Source organism: Theropithecus gelada, chromosome 18, assembly GCF_003255815.1.
Source record: "Theropithecus gelada isolate Dixy chromosome 18, Tgel_1.0, whole genome shotgun sequence".
Taxonomy (NCBI): Eukaryota; Metazoa; Chordata; class Mammalia; order Primates; family Cercopithecidae; genus Theropithecus; species Theropithecus gelada.
This window is the reverse complement of record NC_037686.1, coordinates 63,041,667-63,068,629: the sequence shown is the minus strand read 5'-3', so window position 1 is coordinate 63,068,629 and position 26,963 is coordinate 63,041,667. Positions and strand designations below refer to the sequence as shown.

The 26,963-nt window shown below is 36.4% G+C and overlaps 1 protein-coding gene across 2 annotated transcripts in view; it reads left to right on the top strand.

Moving 5' to 3' along the window:
* RTTN (rotatin) overlaps positions 1-26,963 on the top strand; it is a 195,791-nt gene that overhangs the window by 19,990 nt on the left and 148,838 nt on the right. Inside the window, exons 11-14 of one of the 2 annotated variants that reach the window (XM_025365662.1) lie at positions 9,213-9,383; positions 17,131-17,343; positions 19,166-19,278; positions 20,009-20,135. In XM_025365662.1, the coding sequence (XP_025221447.1) occupies positions 9,213-9,383; positions 17,131-17,343; positions 19,166-19,278; positions 20,009-20,135 (624 nt within the window). The remainder of the gene's footprint in view (positions 1-9,212; positions 9,384-17,130; positions 17,344-19,165; positions 19,279-20,008; positions 20,136-26,963) is intronic. The other variant, XM_025365663.1, reaches the window with a different exon arrangement.

Below are 26,963 nucleotides of genomic sequence, written 5' to 3'. Positions count from 1 at the left end.
GTACATGTGCAGGTTTGTTATATAGGTAAACTGTGTGTCGTGGGGGTTTGGTGTACAGATTATTTTGTCATCCAGGTCATATGCATAGTACCCGATAGGTAATTTTTCTGATCCTCCTCCCACTCTCCACCCTCGAGTAATCCCTGGTGTCTGTTGTTCCCCTCTTTGTGTCCATGTGTTCTCATTGTTTAGCTCCCACTTATGAGTGAGAAAATGCAGTATTTGGTTTTCTGTTCCTGGATTAGTTTGCATAGGATAATGTACCTCCATCCATGTTGCTGCAAAGGATATGATCTCATGCATTTTTTGGCTGCATAGTATTCATTGGTGTATTTGTACCACATTTTCCTTAATCAGTCTGCCATTGACAGGCATTTAGGTTGATTCCATGTCTTTGCTATTGTGAATAGTGCTGCAGTGAACATACACATGCGTGTGTCTTTATGGTAGAATGACCTCAAGTGATCTGCCCGCATCGGCCTCCCAAAGTGCTGGGATTACAGGTGTGAGCCACTGCACCCGGCTGAGCCATGTTGTTTATGTAGCAGAACAGCAGTTCCTCCCTTCGCATCATAGATAGGTTTTCGGAAACTGACTTTAAGCAAACTGACTTATAACAAACCCAGTTATTTTTTCTCGTCAGCACTTAGTTAAATGGCATGGAACTTGTAATGCTGTTTCGTTAAAGTCAGTTTCCAAGAACCTGTTGAACATGTTAAGTGACAACTTACTGTAGTTTATTCATTTTATTTCTGAGTAGTATTACATTGTGTGGACTTGCCACAATTTGTTTATCAATTCACCTATTGGTGGACATTTGGGTTGTTTCTAGATATTACAAATAACATTCCTGTGGACATTCCAGTTGTTCCACATCTTCAACATGTATTATGTTCAGTTTTTTTTTTTTTTTTTTTTTTTGCGGAGGGGGAGGGCATCCTGATAGATGTGCAATGGTGTCTTATTGGGTTTTAATTTGCATTTCCCTAGTGACTGATGATATTGAGCATCTTTTGTCATTTTTAGAGAGCAAGTCTAGGTCTTTTTAAAACACTAATTCTTAAGTATTTTATTCTTTTCAATGTCATTGTGAATGAAAATTTAAAAAATTTTTGAATTGTTCATTGTTAGTATATAGAAATACAATTGAGTTTTGTGTATTGATTGTTTATTTGGTGGCCTTGCTGAACTTACTAGTTCTGCTAGTTTTTTTTTTTTTTTCTTCTTCCTTTTTTTTGTTTTCTGGTAGATCCCTTAGGATTTCCTACCTATAAAATCATGTTATCTGTGAATAAAAACGGTTTTAAGATCATCTTGTCTGTGAATAAAGGCAGTTTTATTTCTTTCTATTCACTCTGGATACCTTTAATTTTTTTAAATTGCTGAATTGCCCTGGCTAGAGCCTTTAGTGTAATGTTGGATGGATGTGGTGAGAGCCTTCTTCATGATGTTAGAGGGGAAGCTTCAGTCTTTCACCATTAAATGTAATATTAGCTCTAGTACGTTTGTATTTTGTAGATGCCTTTATAAAGTTGAGGAAGTTCCCTGTATGTTGATCGTGAATGATTATTGTATTTTGCCAAACCTTTTTTTTGTCTCTATTGAGATGATCATTTAGCTTTTTGAAGAGCAGAAATACTTAATTTTGATGAGGTTCAGTTTCTTAATTTTTCTTTTATGGATCATTACTTTTGATATTTTACCTAACAAATCTTTGCCTAACCTGGGATACAAAGAATGTTTCCTATGCTTTCTTTTAGAATTATTACATAATGTTTTAGGTTTTATATCTTTGATTTTGAGTTGATCTTTGTATATAGTACAAGGTAAGGAATGAACTTTTTTTTTTATGGATATACAATTATTTTCTCAGCACTATTTGTTCAAATGCCTATCCTTTCTTTCCTGAATTCCTTACCAACTAACTCTATACGGGTTTACTTCTGGACTCTATTTGATTGATCAGTTTTCTCTTATGATGCCAATACCCAACTAACTTAATTATTGTAGCTTATAGTGAAGGCCTGTAGTGTAGCTATAGTGAAGCTTACTGTAAGTCTTGAAATAAGGTAATGTAAGTCCTTCAACTTTGTTCTTGTTTTTCAAAGTTGTTTTGGCTATTTTAGGTCCTCTGTATTTTCAACATCAATCAAATTTGTCAATTTCTACAAAAAAAAAAGCCTGTTGTGGTTTTGAATGGAATTGAGTTGAATTTGTAGATCGATTCAGGAAAAATTGACATCTTAATAGTATTGAGTCTTCTGATCCATGAATACCATATATATGCCTTCACTTGTTTAACTTTTTATTTTTATTTTTATTTTTTTTTGACGTGGAGTCTCATTCTGTCACCCAGACTGGAGTGCAGTGGCATGATCTCGGCTCACTGCAATGTCCACCTCCTGGGTTCAAGTGACTCTCGCTACAGCTTCAGCCTCCCAAGTAGCTGAGATTACAGGCATGCGCCACCATGCCCAGCTAATTTTTTTGTATTTTTAGTAGAGACAGGGTTTCACCATATTGGCCAGGCTGGTCTCGAACTCCTGACCTCAAGTGATCGACCTGGCTCGGCCTCCCAGAGTGCTGGGACTACAGGCATGAGCCACTGTGCCCAGCCTTATTTAGCTCTTTAATTTGTCTCTGCAAGGTTTTGAAGTTGTCAGTGTATAGGTCTTCTACGTCTGAGTATTTCAGTTTTGGGTCTTGTCCTCTGGCTGGTTTTTCTCTTTATGGATCTTAATATTGGATATGTGTAGTAATTTCTGATTGGATGCTGGACCTTTTCAATATTACTATGCTGAGTGTCTTGATTTTTTATTTTGCCCTTTTAGAAGCACTTTGGGAGGGTTCGGAAGCACTTTGGGAGACCAACATGGGAGCATTACTTGAAGCCAGGAGCTTGAGATGAGCCTGGGCAACAAAGCAAGACCTTATCTCTTAAAAAATTAGTAACATTAGCTGGGCAGGGAGGTGCATACCTATAGTTCCAGCTATTTGGAAAGCCGAGGCAGGAGGATCACTTGAACCCAGAAGTTTGAGGCTGACAGGTGGTTATGTTACTTGTAGAGCAGTTTCATTTTCTCAAGACTTTAAAAAATTTGGTAGAGTGGGTCTAAAATAGTGGTTTTCTACTGGGGGTAATTTTGCTCCCCAGAGGATGTTTAGCAATGTTGGGAGCCACTTTTGATTGTCACACCTGGAATGGTGCTACTGGCTTCTAGTAAATAGAAACCAGAACAGCTCTCCACAGATAAGAATTTTTTGGCTCAAGATGTCAAAAAACCTTGAGGAAGTGTTGAGATTGAGAAACCCTGATCTAGAAGAACCTTTGCTTGGGGTTAAACTCTGCTCCTGAGGTGTGATCCTTGGGACCTCTATTGAATGTTCAAAGTGATTATTGATGCTGTCTACTCTGCCTGGCTAAAGATTGAGTTTTGTTGTCTTGTGTGAGCCCTGGGACTTGTTCAATTTAAATCTCAGTAATCATCTTTGGCCTATATTTACAGAGTATCTACGTATAATATAAGCCACCTAATGTCAGCATGGACTAGATGGAAACTTGTTTAGGTCTCTGAAACTCTTTCTTTGCATAGCTCTCCCACAATTCCTAACCATGTCAGCTTCCACAAGCATCTTCGTCTCCTAACGTCATTGAGACTGTCAGACTCTTTGGATTTCTCTTGCCTGTGTTTGCTGTACAGTAATTGTTTTCAGGTATAGTAGGACTGTCATTGCTTATTTTCCTTCTCTGTGGCATCATAGTCCTGCACTGTCTACTGTGCCACTTTCTAGTTGATTTCTGGTGAAGGACAGGAGAAGTCCTTGTTATTATTTCATGGCCAGAATTGGAAGTTTTACATAAATTTTTAAATTAGGCCATTTAAGCAACTGGTGTATCTGTGAGTTATTAGGGGCTTAAATGTACATTTATCTAGAGTGAAAATTCTGGATCAACTTTAGAATAATCATTCAACGTGTGGAGAGATCAGGATACCTTGGTTTTTGCTGTTCGTATTTCAGTAGAGTAGATAATTTTAGAAAATATGGCATTAAATTTTATTTTTTTGCAAGCAGTGTTTTGATAAGTAATATTTTGCATGAGTAATCAACACGTGTACAGTAGTAGCCTTAGGAATGTTATATTACAACATAATATTTAAGAGATCTATGGAATACCAGAGTATGTCTCCATGTAACTGGAAACCATATCTTTTTTAACATTTCAAAATATCATAAATCATTTGTCATTTTATATCTTTCATTTTGAAATTGTCATCTGATAACCTTGCCTTCCTTGAAGATTTGGCATTCTGTGTCTTCTGTTAATGTGAATTCCTAATGTCCGGTCTTCCTTCCTCTCCCTTTCTTCCTTCGCCTCTCCCTCCCTCCCTTCCCTTTTGCTGCCTTGTCAGGGCAGTAGAATCAAAATTTGTTACTCATAAAAGTATATATTGAGTCTTACAGTTATCAGGTTTTTTTCTCTTTATGCTATTTTGATGTAAGTCGGTCTGTATTTAATTAAAACATTGTTACAGGCTGTCTGAAATCCTTGTGAATAGAGGTCTGAACATAAAGTACAGATATTTACATAGTAACAATACCCATGTAAGAAAGAAACCCAAACTTGTATTTTTTTCATAACATGAGCCTCTTTTTTTTTTTTTTTTTGAGACGCAGTCTCGCAGTCTCGCTCTGTCACCCAGGATGGAGGGCAATGTCGCAATCTCACTGCAAGCTCCGCTCACTGCAAGCTCCGCCTCCCGGGTTCACACCATTCTTCTGCCTCAGACTCCTGAGTAGCTGGGACTACAGGTGCCCACCACCACGCCCGGCTAATTTTTTTGTATTTTTAATAGAGACGGGGTTTCACCATGTTAGCCAGGATGGTCTCGAGCTCCTGACCTCATGATCCGCCCACCTCGGCCTCCCAAAGTGCTGGGATTACAGGCTTGAGCCACCGTGCCCGGCAAGCCTCTTAAAAAGGGAAACAAATTGCATGTTTTAAAATGGGTATATTTTCAAGTCTTTAGTTTTCAGATAATAGTTCTGAATCTTGGTGTTTCTTTAGTCCTTAAGGTTATCACACTATTTTGTAGTACTTTTAGGAGATTTTTCACATATTGAAGGTTTTCTACAAGTAAATTTTTCCTTTGAAGTGTGAGGAATGCTTTATCAGTTGTTTCTGAAATTAACTTAAATTTTCTTGGCCAGAACATTTATCTGTAAAAGTTAGTCATTCACTTTTAACTTTTGGCTGCTGGTACTTTATGATTCAATGAATTATTTTTACTTTAAAGGTTAATTCTGTTGTACAAGTGCCAGTTGGTATGTTAGAAATGCTAAATAAAACAGAAGTACTTGAGATTATATTTGATTTACTTTTACTTATTTAAAAAGAATAAATGTCTCTTTTCTTTGGCTATATTTTAAAAGAAGCAAACAAATAAAATATCTTAATGTTCATACTTTTGCCAATTTTCAAAAGAAAGACAGAAGCAGTATTTTTGTTGAGTCATTAAAGGAACAAAATAATAAATGTTGCTATCAATTTAGAAATTAAGTACCTGAGGATATATAATCAAATCTCTAGGTGTTTCCACACAGTGCTAATGTCAGTAGCATCAATTGTGTCTGGAACTTTGTAACTCAGCATGGAAGGGAATTTCAATTTCCCCCCTTAATTGAATACTTTTATATTACTTCTTTTTTTTTTTTTTTTTTTTTTTTTTTTTTGAGACGGAGTCTCACTGTGTCTCCCAGGCTGGAGTGCAGTGGCGCGATCTCGGCTCACTGCAAGCTCCGCCCCCCGGGTTCACGCCATTCTCCCGCCTCAGCCTCCCAAGTAGCTGGGACTACAGGCGCCCGCTACCGCGCCCGGCTAGTTTTTTGTATTTTTAGTAGAGACGGGGTTTCACCATGTTAGCCAGGATAGTCTCGATCTCCTGACCTTGTGATCCACCCGCCTCGGCCTCCCAAAGTGCTGGGATTACAGGCTTGAGCCACCGCGCCCGGCCTATATTACTTCAAGTAAATAAAAGAAAAAATATTTTCACCAAAATTAGTTATGCTGACCTAAAGTATGTCATGTGTCATTCCCCCTAGTCCTCCATCATCAAATCAGGTCTGTTTTTTCCTTATTTACATGCTAAGTTAGGTTCAGCATGCAAGGAGGAAGTAGCCTTCACCTCCTACCAGATAACCTAGACTCTTAGGTCTATATTCTGTTTCTTTTCCACATTTCTTCTGTGTCATTCCTGTCATTGCAGTCATTGGAAAGCAGTCTTTTCATCTTTATGACTCACTGCTTCTATATTCCCATCTGACCTGCTGTGAACTGGTAACTTCAACATCAAGGCATGTTGGTAGAATTCTAGAATGTTGGTAGGACTTCAGGATGGGCTAAGAGGATTGTGAAAGAAACCAAAGATAAGGGCTTTGTATCCAGTAAGGGCTCATTAAGGATATTTGGACCAGATTGTGAATTGATAACTGGGGTAATGGGATCTCTAATTACATAGACCTTCCCTGCTGCTGCCACCATTCCAAAGACAGTTATTTTAACTCACATTTCCTGATTGCCTATTATTAATATATGCTAGGCACTTGGGGTATCAAATAAGATGTAGTGCTTTTTATGCCCGTGGGTGATAGATACTTTTAATGTGACATTAGTAAAACAGATAAGCATACAGGAATAACACTTAAACTAAGGTAGTTTAAATAAAACACTTACTATATATCAGACACTAAGCACTATTTATGAAGTCATTTAATTATCATGCCTTCAGAGGAAAGGCAGGACTACTCAGCACCACGTCAAAAAACGCCTACCAGCAGACCCTCATTTATCCCACCAGTCTCTCTCCACTATCTGCACCTCACATTTCATGCTCTAGGTGCTTGTGTTCCATCTACCACCAGCCCCATCCTTTATCTCCGATCAGAACTATCCACGCCTCTTTGTCATGGCTCATGGTTCATTCTCACTCTCCGCCAGATTAAAAAAAAAAAAAAAGTTATTTTATTTGGTTGGCCAAATCCTACTTATAATTTAAAACTTAGTTCATTCAGATCTACAAAAAGCCCTCACTGAGGCCAGGCACAGTGGCTCACGCCTGTAATCCCAGCACTTTGAGAGGCTGAGGCAGGAGGATCTCTTGAGCCCAGGAATTTGAGACCAGCCTGGCCAACATGGCGCAACCCAGCCTCTGCTAAAAATACAAAAATTAGCCGGGAGTGCTGGTACATGCCTGTAATCCTAGCTACTTGGGAGGCTGAGGCACAAGAATTGCTTGAACCTGGGAGGCGGAGGTTGCAGTGAGTCAAGATCACGCCACTGCCCTCCAGCCTGGGCAACACAGTGAGACTCTAAGTCTGGGGAAGAAAAAAAAAAGCCCTCACTGACATCCCAAGTTCATAGCTCATAGTGTTTTCAAAACATCATTGGCAACAAAACATAATGGCTATAAATACAAAACCTCAAGTAACCCTGAAAAAGAAATTGTGCCTCAGTTATATAGTTTTACTTTTGTATTTGGCTTATTTGGCTTATTTTATTTTATGTTTTAAAGATTTACCCATGTTGTAGCATGTGTCAGAATTTAATTCCTTTTGAATGCTCAACACCCTTTTTTTCTTTTCTTTTCTTTTCTTTTTTTTTTGAGATGGAGTCTTGCTCTGTTGCCCAGGCTGGAGTACAGTGGTACAATCTTGGCTCACTGCAACCTCTGCCTCCCGGGTTCAAGTGATTCTCCTGCCTCAGCCTCCTGAGTAGCTGGGATTACAGGCACGTCCCACCACGCCCAGCTACTTTTTGTATTTTTGGTAGAGACGGGGTTTCACCATGTTGGTCAGGCTGGTCTTGAACTCCTGACCTCGTGATGTGCCTGCCTCGGTTTCTCAAAGCGCTGAGATTAGAGGCATGAGCCATTGTGCCCGGTCTCCTTTTCTTGTATGTATATACAACATACCACATTTTGTTTCTGCATTTATTGGTCATTGGCCACTTTGATTGTTTCCACCTTTTGGCAGTTGTGAATGGTGCTGCTGTTAACCTGGGTGTGTATACATCTCTCTTTGAGACCCTGCTTTCAGTTCTTTTGGGTATATACCCAGAAGTGGATCATATGATAATTCTGTGGTTTTTGAGGAACTGCCCATTATGGTTTCCACAGTGGCTGCACCATTTTACATTCCCTCCAGCAATGCACCAGGGTTCCAAGTTTTCCATATCCTTGCCAATGGCTTGTGATTTTTGGGCCTCATACCTTTTAGTTGTTCCCTGTATAGTCATCCTTGAATTGAAAAAATTCTGGTATATTAGATTTTTGTTGTTAGTTTGCAGGTATTTCTCATTCTTATTTTCATATGTTTTCAATGGAAAATTAAAGTAAGTACTTCAGTTTTTTTTTTTTTTTTCCTGTCTTACTGAGGGTGTCCTTTTACCCGCTAGTTTATGGGGGCATATCAGTATATCTGGGATACACTTTGTCTATATTGATGTGACTTACAAGTCAGTCTATTATGCGTAGGTTCTTCTTCATATTTAATGTATACCTTTTTAGTTTAAAAGATACGATTTCTCTTGAAGTAGTAAATTATTTAAATTTATGATGGCATAACATTTTCCACTTGAAACCTTATCTAAAGAGAGTTTATACAATTTGATATTTAATTGCTTTTTAATTATTTGACTTTCCTTGATTCATTTCTTTAGAAATGTTGGTATCAGTTTGAGGACAGGGATTATCATGTCTCTTGTACTAATGCATTTTTTTTTCCATTATGCCTGCCACTGTGTTAGGCGTAAGCATAAGAAATAGTAAGCATAAGAAATACTTGACGAGGGGTTTATGCGTTAATTGTTCCACATTGGAACAATTAAGCACTAGAAACTAGGAGGAATTTATGGTTCATTTACCTTTTGTATTTTATTGTTTATACTTATTCATTGTTAGTTAAGATTCATCATATTAAATACTTACAGATTATTGTATTTTTAAAATGTAGGTGGTTTGCTGATCATTCTTTTGTGCTTTTTAAATTATATCAGCAGGTATTGGTAATTCTCAGAGAGAGGAATAAATTTTGTTTTGGTTTCTTTTCCTATTTAATGATAATGATAATATTTTAATCTGTTCTCCATGGCTTTTGTACACTGGCCCGTAAAATTGGTTGTTTTCTTCTGTTTCGTGTTGTGTAAATGTTTTCAGAAAGAGAAACTGCTCCTGGTGTTGGGAGCCCTTGGAGAAACCATGTGCTACCATAAAAGTAGTATCAGTTTGGAGCAACCAGAGGTGATGCTTGTGCACCACAGAATGGCCTTTATCAGCATTTCCCTGTTTGCAGTTCGATTGCTACAAACGCTTCTCCCTGTTGAAAAGGTAAGGCAGGCAATGCCACTCATTTGGAATTTACTGACTATTCTAAATAAATGCTCTGTTGTAAATTGCTGCTGCTCTTTTCATGGTGTGAAGGTATTGTGCTTTAGGCCATTTTCAAAATAAGTGTAACAGGTTATATGGGAAATGTAGAAATTGAGAAATGGCTAACATTTTGAACAATTTTGACAAAACATTTGATGGGAAATTATTTTTTAATCTTGCTGTTGTTTTTATTGCATATGTTTTACTGCAGTCTGTACATTTGTTTGTTTATTCCTTGTTCATTCAGTGAATAATTTATTGATTGCCCACAGTGGGCTAGCAGTATTACTTGCTGGATGTAAAACTGAATAGGTTAGAATTATTCCCTGGCCTTATAGAACTTAGTTTTGTAAAAGACAAGACTTGCTGTTATCTGTACATATACATATACGTATATGTATTCATATAGAAGACATAATCTCTTCCCTCAAGTGATCCCAAAGTCATTAAAGAAATGAAACCAAATAAGTCAAACAATAACATATAGATGTATATGTTATTTGGTCTCATTTCTTTAATAACTTTGGGATCACTTGAGGGAAGAGATTATGTCTTCTATACGAATACATTTTTCCATACATATATACATATATAATTGGTACACTTGATGTATCTTTTAATTGATTGGAGGGCATTGAAAGCCTACTGATCTTATCTCTGCAGTGTGTGTCTTGGTTCTTACCATTAATATCAAGAGTAGCCTTTCCTTCTCTTCAGCTAGGTACATGTTGTCAGAGTTCTCTACTTATTCACTATTTCCCAAGTTCCTTGACACGTAGAATACAAACAATAGTTCCATTACTGCTTCAGAAATTATTTTGTAGTTAGCATATCTTAATGTCCTGGAACCTTTTCTTTTTCTTGTTTTATCTATTAAAAATAGTGTTAGCAGTGCTTTAGTTTCTAAGTGTTGATGAAGTTGATTTCTGAGGACTCTCCTATTGTATTTGTTGTATTTCATGTAAATTACTGGTGTGTGGTGTATTTTAGTAACTTAAGGGAATTTTTTTTTTTTTTGGTCACATGTGTTTCTCTTTCCTTTCTGCCAGCAACTTAATTGCTTAATATTTTTATTTTAGCACCTGATCAAAAGAATTTCAGAAGATATCTTTGGTAGGATTAAATATCCTGGTTTTTATTTGATTCACCTAGTTAATATTTGGTAACTTGTTTTATGTCTAAACATATTTGTAGTTTGAGTTATGTAATATATGATTTCATACCTTAATATGTCTTTTGAAAGTTGTTTTTTGATTAACATGTTGCTTTAGGTGTCTTTCACAAAGCTGCATTTCTGCCCATGATAGCAATAAACTATCTTTTGTGCTAGTCTTTATTCTAGTACTTTTTTTTTTTCCTACTTTTCTATTTTACCTAGCCCTTTCTTTTCTTTGGTGTTTTCAGTTTTTAACTTTTACTCAGAAAATAAGATGTTGATTTAAAAAACATTTTGATGTATGAAGAATAAAAATTCATTCATAATTTCAAGTTAGTTTTGAGGCTTTTTTCTTTTCTGCTTGAAGTCCAATTGACAGCATCCATAAAAATTATTTATTTTTAATTTTTGGTTTTTGTTTTTGTTTTTGAGACAGTCTCACTCTGTCACCCAGGTTGGGGTGCGGTGGCACTTTTTTGGCTCACTGCAACCTCCACCTTCCAGGTTTAAGTGATTCTCCTTCCTCCGCCTCCCAAGTAGCTGGGTTTACAGGTGTGAACCACCACACTCGGCTAATTTTTGTATTTTTTTAGTAGAGACGGGCTTTTGCCATGTTGGCCAGGCTGATCTTGAACTCCTGACCTCAGGTGATCCACCCACCTCCGCCTCCCAAAGTGCTAGGAGTATTGGCGTGAGCCACTGTACCAGCCTATTGATTCTTTTTTTTTTTTAAAAACCATTTCTTATTATCTAATATATATTTTCTGTGTAACTAAACACTTCATAAATTTTAATGGCTGCTGCTAATATTTTACCAGAAAGATGTTCTATGATTTCCACAGGGACTCCAGAAATTAAGCTTTTATGTTTCTTTTTTTCTTTTTTTGGTATTTTGATAAATAACACTATGTCGAATTGCTACTTACACATGTTTACTCATATTTTGGATTCTCATATTCCTAATAAGGGCATTACTAGATCAAAGGCTGAATGCTTAAACATGTGCTTTTATTATAAGCATAAGTTAAAAATATTATAGTTTCACAAGTTTTATTGTTTTTAGCTAAAGAATGGATAAAAAGAGTAGTACATGGAAAAGATAATTGTGAGAATATATGGCGGGGAAATTATTAAAAAGAAGCACTTTTTGAAAGTGCCCAAGGCTGGTGTCTCTTCTGTGTGTTTGCTAATTGCTGTTTCTGAAATTGTGCACTGTTAGTTTAATCAGAACGCTTAAATTTTTAAATTATTTTTAAAATGCTATCAGGAAAAATACATTAAATCTGTAAAGGCTTTTTTTTTTTTTTAAACTTTCATATACATTCCGAAAAGTACATAGTTCTGTGCTTTTTCTACTTAAGTGAATGTATCTGTCTTTAAAAAGTGACCAACCTCATAACAGAAAATAGAATGTTACCAGCATTCCAAAGGCCCCTTCCCATCTGTTACCTCTCCTTCTTTCTCTGAGCCACACTGCTTTCTGACTTCAGTCACTGTAGATCAGTTGGCCTGTTTTGAATGTTGTTTAAATGAAATTATAAAGTAGGTACTCTCTCAACTCCTTTTCGAGGTTCATAACTATTGTTGCTTATAGCATTAATTTAACTTTTATTACAAAATATTCCATTGTATGAAGTCTGTTAAAGGTGATTTTAATATGTGTAAATATTTCTTTAAAATATTCTGACTGTATTTTTAAATGTGAGGTTATCTCTGAATTTGAATGTTAGTGGTAAAAGTATCTAAGATCATTCAGACATCAGTATTTTGTGGTGTTCTTGTTACAAAGACAAAGGAGTGGCACACTAAAATGCAGGTGTGGGAGAAATTATGAAAACGAGAAAACTATTCCTTATGCCTCTTTGTTGCCCTTAGTTATTAAACATTTGCGGCTTTGTTTCCTAGAATTCTGTAGAGCATATAGTCCAAACTCTATTTTCTTTTATTTTTGAGACAGAGTCTTGCTCTGTTGCCAGGCAGGAGTTCAGTGGCGTGATCTCCGCTCACTGCAGCCTCCGCCTCCTGGGTTCAAGCGATTCTCCTGCCTCAGCCTCCTGAATAGCTGGGATTGCAGGTGCCCTCCACCACTCCCAGCTAATTTTTGTATTTTTAGTAGAGCTGGGGTTTCACCATGTTGGCCAGGATAGTCTCAATCTCTTGACCTCGTGTTCTGCCTGCCTTGGCCTCCCAAAGTGCAGGGATTATAGGCGTAAGCCACGGCGCCTGGCCCAAAGTCCATTTTCTAAGTATCACTTATATACACAATGTATTATCAGGTGATCCAGGAAAACAATACATTTTAAATACAGTATTTTGCTTTAAGGAAAATAACATGACTTGTGTTACTTTTAATTTCTAACTTGTATTCACTAGTCATTATGTTTCTGCAGTCCTTTTTTGTTTTGAAGAGTAACAATTTTTCAAGGCATAAGCATTAAGAATGGAAAAATTCCAGTCTCTTAAGACAGGAGTTGAATTTAAAATATGGGTGTCTTCCTTAATATTATATAACTGAAAAATTAGTGGTGCTACAATTGCTTGTTATTAAGTATTGCAAATGATCAATCTATCTATGGGTTGAAGTATTGATGGAAAACTTATCCTATCAGTTGCATCATGTAGTTTATTTTTGGTTGTATTTTTTCATCAAGTGCTTATTTGGACCGGAACCAAAATAGAAATCAATAATTTTACTTAGTGCTAGAATAATGTAAAGTTAATTTTCCATGCTTTTTTTTTTTTTTTTTAAAGAAAAGGTAGTTATTGTTGTATTGTTTCCATTTTTAAAAACAAATCAATATCTAATTTTTGGTAGTTATTTTAAATATATAGCTTGGAACTTTATTAAAACAACTTTGATCATTGTGGGAGATTGTAATTAAGGTATTTGTTTTTAGATGATTATATTTGTTTTGATTAATTGGCTAAGTACTTTAAAGTGAGATCTAAACAAGAATGTTATTTCATTGCTGTTAAATTTCTTCTTTGGTTTATATAAATGTAAGGTTCTGCTGCCCTCTGTCTGTTGCTAGCCCACTAACAATTGAAGTAGAATTTGGACTCTGCCTTTAAAGTGGTTTTTTTGAGTTGCCACTGACCAAATAGGTAATTTGAATGTTGGAAAATAAATATGAATCTATGTAGAGATTTCCTAAGTTTGACAAAATGTCCTGTTTTGAAACTGGTATTTGTTGATTTTAAATGATTTTGGAGAATGCTCATGTATAGGTTAAAACGATACGTTGGTAATCTTGTGACAAATATTGTGGTTGGTAAAACAAATGAAGGTAATTTCGTTTGGGGAAACATCTGGGAAGTAAGAGGTAAAAGTACTAGCCCTGTTCTGGAAGCAGAAGCACAGAGCATCCTAGGAACTGCTGTTACTCTTCCTTAGCTACTGATGCTCACCGAGGGTAAGGAAGAACGCCATTCTCCTGCCTCAGCCTCCCGAGTAGCTGGGACTACAGGCACCCGCCACCTCACCCGGCTAGTTTTTTGTATTTTTTAGTAGAGACGGGGTTTTACCATGTGAGCCAGGATGGTCTCGATCTCCTGACCTTGTGATCCGCCTGTCTCGGCCTCCCAAAGTACTGGGATTACAGGCTTGAGCCACCGCGCCCGGCCTAACACAAGGTCTTTAGCTTTTCAGGGAGGTGTATAAAAAGATCTAATGACCTGGTGAAGCCAGTTGAGTGACTGAGAGCAGTGCTTTTCAAAGGGTAATGTGCAGACAGATCACTTAGAGATATTCTTAATCACATCTTGCATATTCTGATTCATCAGGTAAAGGGTAGGGCCTGAGAGCTGGCATTTCTAACAAACTCATAGAATTATGCCATGGCTGCTGAGTGGCTAGGTTTAGAGGAAACATTTATAGCCCCTCCTCCCAATGTACATGAGATGATGTTGCTGATTATTTTTTATCTAATGGGGTGATGGATTTAAATTGAAACATCTTCTCTTTTAGTTCCAATGCCATGTGACTAATGCTTATATATGCAGTACAGCTATCTTAGATCGGGGGTGTAAATTGTGATTAGTCCATTGGGCCATGTAAGGATTAGCCAATGACATTAGTATGAGACTTTGAGTTGTTGAGATAGCAAGAGTTTTAAATACGAGTATGCGGGGTGAAATGTTGGAATTCCTTTGTGGTGAAGCGAGAACAGGAAATTAATATTTATTGAGTGCTACATGCCATATACTCTGCTTAATGCTTGTTTAATTCTCACAGCAGCTATTATTTTTCTGACTAGAGTCAGAACTCTCTTAAACTAGAATGCGGTGCCTTTAGAGTTAGATCCACTAGGATTTACTCTCTTAGCACAGTACCCAACTCACTAAATCGCCTTTGCTAATTTCTCCTCATCTTCCTAACTCTTTAGGAGTAGAACCCTGGGACTGACTGTAGCCCTCAAGAAATACATCCCATTTGTGATTATTAAATGCCATCTGTTTGTTGATGCCTTCCAAATTTATACTTCCAGAGCAGACATATAACCTGAACTCTGAACTTGTCTATACCCAGTATCCTTTTTGATGTCTTCACTTGGATGACAATAAATGTCTCCAACTGAACATGTCCCAAACTTCATTCTTTGCTTCCCCTTCCAAATATGTTCTTCCTATAGTCTTGCCTGTCTCAGTAAATGGCAACTTCGTTGTGCAAGTTGATCGTTGATCAGGCAAAAACCTTAGGAGTCAGCCTTGATTCCTTTCTTTTGCTCATATGTAGATATAATCCCTGAGCAAAATTTGTCATTTCTCCCTTGAATACCTATACAGAATCTGAAATACCTGAGTTAAGCCCACCATTCTGTCGTGCCTGGATTGCTGCAGTAAAGTCCTCTGTCTCTTAGCTTCCACTTTTGCACATTATCATCTGTTCTCTACAGACCAATTTTGATACTTGTTTAAAATGTTCCAGTGGCTTCCAGCAGAGGACAAGTCCTTCTGATGACCCAAAGCCTTAACTCATCTGGCCCACCTCTCCTTTCTGACTCCATCCCTCAGAACCAGCTACACTGGCTTCCTTGCTACCAAATATAGCTTTTGTAATTGCTCTTCCCTCTTCTATAAATGCTTTCCCTCAGATAGTCACATGGCTCCTGACCCTTCCGGGGCTCTACTTAAATGTCACCTTATTAGCGAGGCCTTCCCCTACTACTTTGGAGAAGTAGCGTTTCCCTGCCTCCACTCCACATTACTTCTCTGTTCCTCTCCATCTTTCCCATCCTGTTTTAAAACACTTCTCAGCCACACCTAACATCTTAGGAAGTTTATTGATTTACGCTCTACTTTCTTCAGTGGGATGTGAGCTTCATGCAGGCGGAGGTTTTATTTTGCTCTCTCCTGGGTTCCCAGGACTGGAGAGGTGCCTGGTGTATAGTAGAGGAACACAGTAAGGCCCAATTAATATTCGCTGAGTGAGTGAGTCATAGGTGAGCAGGTAACTGAGTTTCTCTTTTTCCTCCTCCCCCCACCCCAAAAAAGGATAGTTCTTCACAGAATAATGAAATTTCTCTTTACTTTCTAATAGCTGCTGTTTTACTAATCTGGAGGTTTGTCGTGTCTGTGTAATCTAAAATTTTGATTTTTGTCGTTTCTGATCTTCATTTAGCAACTATATTCATTTAAAGGTATTATCGTTTAGCTGATTCAGCTTTTAGACTTTCAGGTAGTTAATGATTATCCTTGAAATAGGTTATCCATGAAATAAATCACGACCAAACCCACTTTTGTAAAGGCAGCATTTCAACTGTAATACTGAGCCTTGTCAAGAGATTTTCTCTGAACATCGAATTTTTAGTCCTTTTTATTTCTTTAATTTATATTTATAATCCTGTCACAAAACTAGAACCATTTTTTAAAAAACCATAGTTCTTTCAGTTTTAAATCTATTGATTTAAGGTTATAATGTGTATAATATTTCATTTGGGCAAATTGATTTTATACTAATTAAGGGGCTATCTTCTGTGAATATTTTAGAACTATTTAAAATATTATATTGAATTTCCGCTATCCCCTCTAAAAGACAAAACCAAAGAAAAAAATCCATTTCTGTTCAAATCAATCTGTAGCTATACTTGATTTCATGTTATTAATATGTCATTAATAAGCTCTGTCATGTTCAGCTATGGGATGGCTGAACATCTTCAGTTTAATGGGTTACTGTGGAGATTTGTGTACATGTACAGAAAATACTTAGAGAAAAAGGCCTCATGCCTTAGTTCAATAGCAGAGGTATATACAAGGTGTAGGGCTCAGGGAGAGAAGAAGTTGGTTTGGGGAAGAAGATAGTTAGTATCCTGGTCTTTGAGGAAGAGTTGGTATTTGGACTTCAGACATTTTGTATTGAGCAAAGACAAAGAGGTAGAGGTAAATGATGTGTTGGGAAATGGGATTTTCTTTGGAAAAAGCTTCAGTTTTTTGACAAAGAATTGCAAAAAAAGGAAGTTGGGTTAGATTAAGACTATAACCCACCATGTTTCTCTAAAATAAGTTTTTTTTTAAACAAAGTTTTAATTTTTTTTTTTTAAATTCATCAAGGCAAGCGAGTTTTTACCAGAGCCTATGTCAACAGCATTATTTCTCCTTTCTTTGGACATGCCTGTTTCTTTGGAATATCCAAATATTCATGAAGCTGTTGTGGCCTATTTGGAACAGCTGAATTCTGAAAACTACAGTATTTATAAACGAACTGCAGAGGCTGTTTATTCAATTGAATGCACCTGTAACTTCCTGTCTGATATTGAGAAGGAGGTAAAAATTTTGATTTTGATTAGTATCTCTTTCAAATCCCTTTGACATATTTAGAAAATTTAATCTATGCTTTTCAAATTGATGGACATATAATTGAATTGTCACAGGAGGGATACATTATTCCTGAGTGGGCCAGTTATAAATAACCTGTTATTTAACAGGTTAAAGTAAGGATATGATTTGTATAGAAGTAAAACAAAGACTTTAGATTAATTAATGATGTATATTCCTAATATCAGTGATTTGCAAAAAAGCAGTGGTTATTACAAATGTCTTGATGTTTAATATTGAGTACCTCTATGAAGTGACTTACTGATATGAAATGAATGACAGTTGATGTAACTAGAATTATAAGGGCTATTTTAGTGCTTGTAGACATGTTTTTGCCTTAATATTTTATAGATACTTATATATAAAGCCTGATTTTTAAAAAATATTAAGTACAGTCATGAACTACATTGTTTATAATGTGTTAGGATGACTTTACGGCAGTGTTACAGCAATAATTATGTGTCAGTATTTATCCCTTTTAAAAATACTGTTAGAATATTAGTATGTTATCAATGAAAGGGTTAATGGCTCTTAGAGGCAGACATTGATACAATAGTTGTTTCTTGTTTGAAAATAAGGACATGGATCTTGAAGATCTTGAGGAATTAGGGATAAAATTCTTATTCATTTTGGCGCCTACAGTAGAATGTATCTGAACCTATTTATTTTCTTTGAAATTTTTAAAATTTTTATTTTGACAGCCTCCTCTGTTGCCTAGGCTACAGTCTTGATCTCTTGGGCTCCAGCAATCCATCTGCCTCAGCCTCCCAAGCAGCTAGTACTATAGGCATATGCTACCACACCTGGCTAATTTTTAAACTGTTCTATAGAGATGAGGTCTCATTGTGTTGCCCAGGCTGGTCTTGAACTCCTGGCCTCAAGCCGTTCTCCTACCTTGGTCTCCCAAAATTCTAGGATTAAAGGTGTTAACCACTGTGCCTGGCCTTGAACCTGATATTTATAATTTTTCTTATTTACTGCTATAGTTTAGTTTTTTTCTTTTTCTTTTGCCACATGTTAGTACCCCTGGCTTCTTGTTTTGAATTGTGTCTTTAAGTTGAAGTATTTCTGTGGCTTTTTTTTTTTTTTTGAGATGAAGTCTCACTCTGTTTCCCAGGCTGGAGTGCAGTGGTGCAGTCTTGGCTCACTGCAACCTCCGCCTCCCACCTGAGCCTCCCAAGTAGCTGGGATTACAGGCGCGTGCCACCACAACCAGCTGATTTTTTGTATTTTTAGTAGAGACGGGGTTTCGCCATGTTGGCCAGGCTAGTCTTGAACTCCTGATCTGACTCAAGTGATCTGCCCGCCTCGGCCTCCCCAAGTGCTGGGACTACAGGTGTGACCCACTGTGTCTGGCCTCTGTGGCATTTTGCATGGTCAGTTAATCACACGTGTTGAATGTCCTATATGTTCCTAGTGGTCAGGCTGTTACAAGAGGCAGGTTTATAATAAATACATTAGCCCTACTTTTATTAGGGGAGGTAGAGCTACAAAGAAGTAATCAATGAACCAGGCAGTTTGATTGTAACTTTAAGCTTACTTAGAGTTAAATAATAGAAAGTCTCATGTAGCATTTAGCTAGGGAATTTTCGTACATTTCTCCACCTAGGCTGACATTTTTAGGTTGCTTGATGAGCAAGTGGACATAAACAGATGTAAACAATCTCATGGTCTTGGAATGGTCTAGTTTCTTGAAGCTGCTTAGTTAGCTGTTGAGAATTTTATTGCACATGAACTTGACATTTATTGTTCCATTCTGCTTCTTTTTTAGGGAGAGAAGAATCTCTTAGAATTAGTGGAGCTGGCAGACCAAGCCTTGCGTAGCTTTTCCTATCATCAGCATTTCCCCCTAATAAAGGAAATCATCAGCATTTGTTCAAAGATGTAATATTTTCTTTCTTAATGTGATTATATTATTATTGGACGCTTAGGGTGTGTGTAAACTTAGAAACAGTGAAAGTGAAGCTGACCTTATGTCTTTGTTATTATTATTTTTTAGTTTAATTGCTTTTATACGTGTCTGACTTTTAAAGGGTATATGTACAGCTGCATTAGGAGACGTAACTGTTATTTTCAAGATTAACTTCAAAAATGTCATACCCGCAATCAAAATGAATGATCTTTGGATTTTTATACATTTGTTTTTGGTATCCATCCAGACTATTCACACACATTGTTCATTTATCTTTAAAGTTTTAATTAATAATTTGAGAGTTTTGTAACTTTTATTACTTTGTACTTTTTTCTTGTGTGGATTTTTAGAAAACACTGTGTATTGGTTAATTTATTTTGAGGACATCAGCAAATTTCTATTTAGAACTTAGTGTCTTTATTGCTTTTGGAAAGAATAAATTCTGTGATGTGATAAACATCAACTGAGTAGGGGATTTTAAAGACATTTTGGGTTTTCAAAAATAGTCTTAAAAACAGAATCTCCTCTGCCCTGAAACAAATAAGTGCTTAGGTGGTAAGTACTTGCTAATATCAGTTATTTTTAATAAGATCTCAGTTTGAGGAATTGGAGTAGGAAGAAATCCCTTCCAGTTAGCTTTGCAGTCTTTTGCTTAGTAACTGACTTGCCTCAGATGTCTTGGTGGTTTTACTTTTTCACTAGCTGGAAATCTGCGCAGGCCAGTCCATTACTACAAGGAGAAAGTCAGAAGGCGCTTCTCCATATGTTGTCTCACCCGTTGCCACAAGTGAAAGCCGAAACTTACCACTGCTGTCTGGAAATCACGAAGGTGAGGTTTTGTTTTTTGTGTGTTTTGTTTTTGAGAACAAACAGTAGACTCTCTTGTTATGCCTTCAAACTTAAATTACTTGACCTGTTGTATGAGATATAAGAACTATATCCCATAAAAATAGATGATAATTACTAGTCAGTTCTGGAAAATTTGTACTATTACATTCTCTTAACTTAGTAAGTCCAGCAATTTGAATTGCTTTATTTGAAGTTTTATTAAGAATTACATTTATGCTGTATTAGTGATGGAAAAATTATAAGGAAAATTGATTTCCAGGTATTCAAAAGTGATTTCTACACCCAGGAAACCTTGTAGGTTGTTATTGCCTAGATTTTATGGTTTTATTTCTGTTTTCTTGATGTTATTTTTTATTTTTCTTTTCTTTTGAAACATTTATATTTCTGTCTTCTTAAATGATAAAATATTTAGGCATAGAATATTAAATATTTCAATATTGAAAAGAACACTGTACATAGGGCAGTATTTAAAAGTGTATGTATTCCTATGTACTCTTGAAGGTGTCCTTTTGTATTTAACACTCTCGTAAGTACTGTTTAGTTATAATAAGTATATTTATAAAAATTTATTTATAAATTTATTTTATAAAAATTTATTTATAAATTTATTTTATAAAAATTTATAAAAAATTTTGCCATTTTTACTTCTGATTCATTTTTATTCAAAGAAAAATACCAGTTATAGAGGAAGCTTCTTTGCTTTCTCTTCTCCCACCAACATAGCCTAGCCACTCTTACACAGCTGGTGTGTCTTCTTCCCATCCAGTTGGTGTACGTTATTTATAAAGCTGTATCTTTAATAAATAATATGGAGAATTTTATATACAGCATGATTAGCATATATAGCAGGATTTGAGATTTACCTAGTTCATTCACCTTAATTGCTATTAAGTTTGAATATGCTTCCTTTTATTAATTGATAAATATTTAGGTTCAGTCTCCTTTTAATTGAAGTAAGTTTTTCAATATTTTCAGTGACAGTCTGTGACTGTGTACATATGTTTGCAAATGTCATGATTTCACTTTATTTTGAATAGTAATTTGACTGCATATAAAATACAGGTTGACTGCTAGTTTTTATTAGTACTTTGCCAGTATTGCTTAATTCTTATTAGGCTTCTATCATTGTTGAGAAGTGTGATATCAGTTAATTATAATTTCTTTTAATTTTTTTTCTCTAGTTTGTTTTAAAATATTTTCCTTTTCTATGGTGCCCTGCGGTTTCATTAAAATGTGTCTCCATGCATACATGATTTTCCATTTATCTTGCTTAGGACTTTTTGCTTTGAACACTCAATCTGCCTTTACTTCTGTATAATTCTTGGTGATGCTTATTTTGAATATTGCTTTTCTCTTTATCCTTGCTGTTTTCTCCAAGTGGAACTCTTTTTAGACCTGTGTTAGACCTTCTTAGTTTACCCTTTGTGTCTTTTAAGCCTTCTTTCATATTTTCCATATCTTTTTAGGTTTTATTTGGGTAGAATTTCTCAGTGGTTTCCTTTCAGAACACTAATTCTTTCCTCAGCTTTGTCTAATTTCCTTTTTTTTAATGGTGAGATATATAACGTAAAATTTATTTTAGGCCAGGTGTCGTGGCTCATGCCAGTAATCCCAGCATTTGGGAAGGCCAAGGCAGGAGGATCACTGGAGCCCAGGAGTTTGAGACCAGCCTAGGCAACATAGGGAAATCCTATCTCTGCAAAAAAAAAAAAAAAAAGTAGCTGGGCATGGTGGCATGTGCCTGTAGTCCCAACTACTTGGGAGGCTGAGGCAGGAGAATTGCTTGAGCCTGGGAGGTTGAGGTTACAGTAAGTTGTGATCATGCCACTGCACTCCAGCCTAGGCAACAGGGTGAGACTTCATTTCTGAAAAAAAAAAAAAAAAAAAAAAAAAAAGAAAAAAGAAAAACAATTTACCATTTTAACTATGTTTAAGTGTACAATTCAGTGGCATAAGTACATTCATATTGTTGTACCATCATCACCATTACCCGTCTCCCAAAGTGAAACTTTATAGTCATTAAACAGTAATTCCTCATTTTCCCCTTCTCCCAGCTCCTGACAGCCACCTTTCTACTTTCTGTCTCTATGAATTTGGCGTCCCTGGGCAACTCATATAAGTGGAATCATACAGCGTTTGTCTTTTTGTTACTGGCTTATTTCACTTTATATAATGTTCTCAAAGCTCATCCATTTTGTAACATATATCAACATTTCATTCCTTTTTAAAAATAATAATCTAATGTCTGTATAATTGCACACCCCAATTCTGGAAATCCAAAATCCAAAAGGCTCCGCAATCTGACACTTTTTGAGTGCTGAAATGTCACTTAAAGGAAATGCACATTGGAGCATTTCCGGTTCTGAATTTTCAGATTAGGGATGCTTAACTGGAAATTATAATGCAGATATTAATAAATCTAAATAATTTCAAAATCTGAAAGACGTCTCGTCCCAAGCACTTCAGATAAGGACACTCATCCTATACTACATTTTGTTTATCCATTCATCCATTGATGGGCATTTGGGTTGTTTCCATCTTTTTGTAATTGTGTATATACCCAGGTGGAATTGGTAGATCACATGGTAATTCTGTATTTAATTTTTGAGGAATTGCCATACTGTTGTCCACAGTGGCTGTACTATTTTATGTTCCCACCAGCAGTGTCCAAGGATTCCAGTTTCTCTGCATCCTTGGCTATACTTATTTTCTGGATTTTTTTTTTTTTTTTTGAGATGGAGTTTCGCTCTGTCACCAGGCTGGAGTGCAGTGGCATGATCTTGGCTCACTGCAACCTCCGCCTCCCTGGTTCAAGTGATTCTCCTGCCTCAGCCTCCCGAGTAGCTGGGACTACAGGTGTGCATCACCATGCCCAGCTAATTTTTGTATTTTTAGTAGAGACGGGGTTTTACCATGTTAGCTAGGATGGTCTTGATCTCTTGACCTCATGATCTGCCTGCCTCGGCCTCCCAAAGTGCTGGGATTACAAATGTGAGCCACTGCACCCGGCCTTTTTTTTTTTTTTTTAAATAGTAACCATCCTAATGGGTGCAAAGTCATTTCCTGTCATAGTTTTTTAAAAAATATATTTATCAAGTTTTGATTATCACTTATACTGTTTTTCATGTCTATACCTTTGCTTTCTTTAATTGACTTGTTCCTTTTTCATGTAATCTTTCATTAGTTTCTGGTTTTTTTTTTTTTTCTTTTCAACTTTTATTTTAGGGTTGGGGGTACACGTGCAGGTTTGTTACATGGGTAAATTGTGTGCTGCTGGGGTTTGGTGTACAAGTGATTTTGTTAGCCAGGTAGCGAGCATAGTACCCAATAGGTAGTTTTTTGATTGTCACCCTGTGATATGGTTTGTGTCCCAACCCAAATCTCATCTTGAATTGTAATTCTATGATCCCCACGTGTTGTGGGAGGGACCCAGTGGAAGGAGGTAATTAGAATCATGGGGGCAGTTCCCCCTTCCTGTTCTCCTAACAGTGAGTGAGTTCTTATGAGATCTGATGGTTTAATAAGCATCTGGCCTTGCCTCTGCTGGCATTCAGTCTCTCCCCTGCCGCCCTGTGAAGAGGTACCTTCTGCCATGATTGTTTCCTGAGGCTTCCTCAGCCGTGCAGAACTGTGAGTCAATTAAACTTCTTTCCTTATGTATTACCTAGTCTCGGATATGTCCTTATAGCAGTGTGAGAATAGACTAATACATTCTCTTCCCACCTTCCCTTGTCAAGTAGGCCCCAGTGTCTCTTGTTCCCTTCTTTGTATCCATGTGTATACGCAGTGTTTGTTCCCACTTCTAAGTGAGAATATGCCATATTTGGTTTTCCTGTGTTAATTCACTTAGGATAATGACCTCTGGCTGCATCCATGTTGCTGCAAAAGACATTATTTTATTCTTTTCTATGGCTGAATAGTATTCCATGATGTATATGTACCATATTTTCTTTATCCAATCCACTGTTAATGGGCATCTAGGTTGATCGCATGTCTTTGCTATTGTGAATAGTGCTGCAGTGAATATCTGGGTTCATGTGTCTTTCTGGTAGAATAATTTACATTCTTTTGGGTCTATACCCAGTAAGGGATTGCTAAGTCAAGTGGTAGTTCTATTTTAAGTTCTTTGAGACATCGCCAAACTGCTTTTCACAGTGACTGAATTAATCTACATTCCCACAAGCGATGTATAGGGCTTGGAGTACTATGTTCCCTTTTCTCTCCAACCTTGCCAACACCTGCTATTCTTTCACTTTTTAATAGCCATTCTGACTGGTGTGAGATGATATCTCGTTGTGGCTTTGATTTGAATTTTTCTAATGATTAGTGATACTGAGCATTTTTTTCATGTGCTTGTTGACCGTGTGTATGTGTTCTTTTGAGAAGTGTCCGTTTATGTCCTTTGCCCATTCGTAATGGGGTTGTTTTTTACTTGTTGATTTAAATTCCTTGTAGATTCTGGATATTAGACCTTTGTCACATGCATAGTTTGCAAATATTTTCTCCCATTCTGTAGGCTTTTTACTTAGTTGTTGGTTTCTTTTACTGTGCAGAAGCTTTTTAGTTTCATTAGGTCCCACTTATCTATTTCTGTTTTTGTTACAATTGCTTTTTTTGGAGACTTCATCATGAAATTTTTTCCAAGGCCTGTGTCCAGAATGGTATTTCCTAGGTATTTTTCTAGGTTTTTATAATTTTAAGTCTTACATTTAAGTCTTTAATCCATTTCGAGTTGATTTTTATATATAGTGAGAGGAAGGGGTCCAGTTTCAATCTTTTGAATATGCCTAACCAGTTATTCCAGCACTGTTCACTGAGTAGGGAGTTATTTCTCCATTGTTTGTTATTGTTGTCTTTTCAAAGATCAGATGGTTGTAGGTGTGTGGCTGTATTTTTGTGTTCTCTAACCTGTTCTAGTGGTCTGTGTGTCTGTTTTTGTACCAGTTTTGGTACCAGTTTTGTACTGTTTTGGTTACTGTAGCCTTGTAGTATAGTTTGAAGTCAGGCAGTCTGATGCCTCCAGCTTTGTTCTTTTTGCTTAAGTTTGCTTTGGCTGTTCGGACTCTTTTTTTGGTTCCATATGAATTTTAGAATAGTTTTTTCTATTTCTGTGAAGAATGACATTGATAGTTTGATAAGAATAGTGTTGAATCTGTAAATTGCTTTGGGAAGTATGGCCATTTTAACAATATTGATTCTTCCTATTCATGAGCACAGAATGTTTTTCCATTTATTTGTTTCATCTCTGATATCTTTCTGCCATGTTTTACAATTCTCATTGTGATTTGGCTCTGAGCTTGGACGTTATTAGAGTATAGAAATGCTACTGATTTTTGTACATTGATTTTGTATCTTGGAACTTCACCGAAGTCATTTATCAGTTCTAAGAACCTTGGGGCAGAGAATATGGTTTTTTTTTTTTTCAGGTATAGAATCATCTGTGAAGAGAGATAGTTTGACTTCCTCTTCCTATCTGGATGCCTTTTATTTTTCTTGTCTGATTGATCTGGCTAGGCCTCCGAATAGTATATTGAATAGAAGTGGTGAGAATCGGCATATTTGTCTTGTTCTGGTTCTCAAGGGGACTGCTTCTGGCTTTTGCTTGTTCAGTATGATACTGGCTGTGGGTTTGTCATGGATGACTCTCATTATTTTGAGGCTTCAATGCCTAGTTTGATGAGGCTTTTTAACAAGAAGGAATGTTGGATTTTAGCAAAAGCCTTTTCTGTTTCTATTGAGATGATCATGTGGTTTTTGTTTTTGGTTCTGTTTATGTGATGAATCACATTTATTGATTTACATATGTTGAATCAACCTTGCATCCAGTGGATAAAGCATACTTGATCATGGTGGATTAACTTTTTGCTGTCCTGCTGGTTTCAGTATACCAATATTTTGTTGAGAATTTTTACATTTATGTCCATCAGGGATATTGGCCTGAAGTTTTCCTTTTTTGTTGTGTCTCTGCTAGGGTTTGGTATCAGGATGATGCTGGCCTCATAGAAGGAGTTAGGGAGGAGTCACTCCTTCTTCATTTTTTGGAATAATTTCAGTAGAATTGGTACCAGCTCTTCTTTTTATATTTGGTAGAATTTGGTTGTGTGTTCATCTGGCCCAGGGTTTTTTTTGGTTGGTAGGCTTTTTTTTTTTGGATTACTGATTCCACTTTGGAACACATTACTGTTCTATTCATGGTTTTAATTTCTTTCTGGTTCAATCTTGTAAGTTTGTATATTTCCAGAAATTTATCCATTTCTTCTAGGCTTTCTATTTGGTATGCATAGAGTTGTTCTTAATGGTCTCTGAGGGTCTTTCTGTGGGGTCAGTGATAATGTCACTTTTGTCATTTCTGATTGTGTTTATTTGGATTTTTCTTTATTAATCTAGCTAGTGATATATCAATCTTGTTTATTCTTTTGGAAAACCAAAATTTGGTTTTGTTGATCTTTTGTGTGAATTTTTGTGTCTCAGTTTCATTCAGTTCAGCCATGATTTTGGTTCTTCTGCTAGCTTTCAGGTTGGTTTGCTCTTGCTTTTCTAGTTCCTCTAAGTGTGGTGCCAGGTTGTTAGTTTGCAGTCTTTCTAACTTCTTCATGTAGGCATTTAGCACTATATAGTTTCCTCTTAACACTACCTTAGCTGTGTTCTAAAGACTGATATGTTGTGTTTCTGTTTTTGTTAGTTTCAAAGAATTTTATGATTCCTGCCTTAATTTCATTCTTTACTCAAAAGTCATTCAGGTGCAGGTTGTTTAATTTCCCTGTAATTGTATCATTTTTTGAGAGATCTTCTTGTTAATAATTTCTGT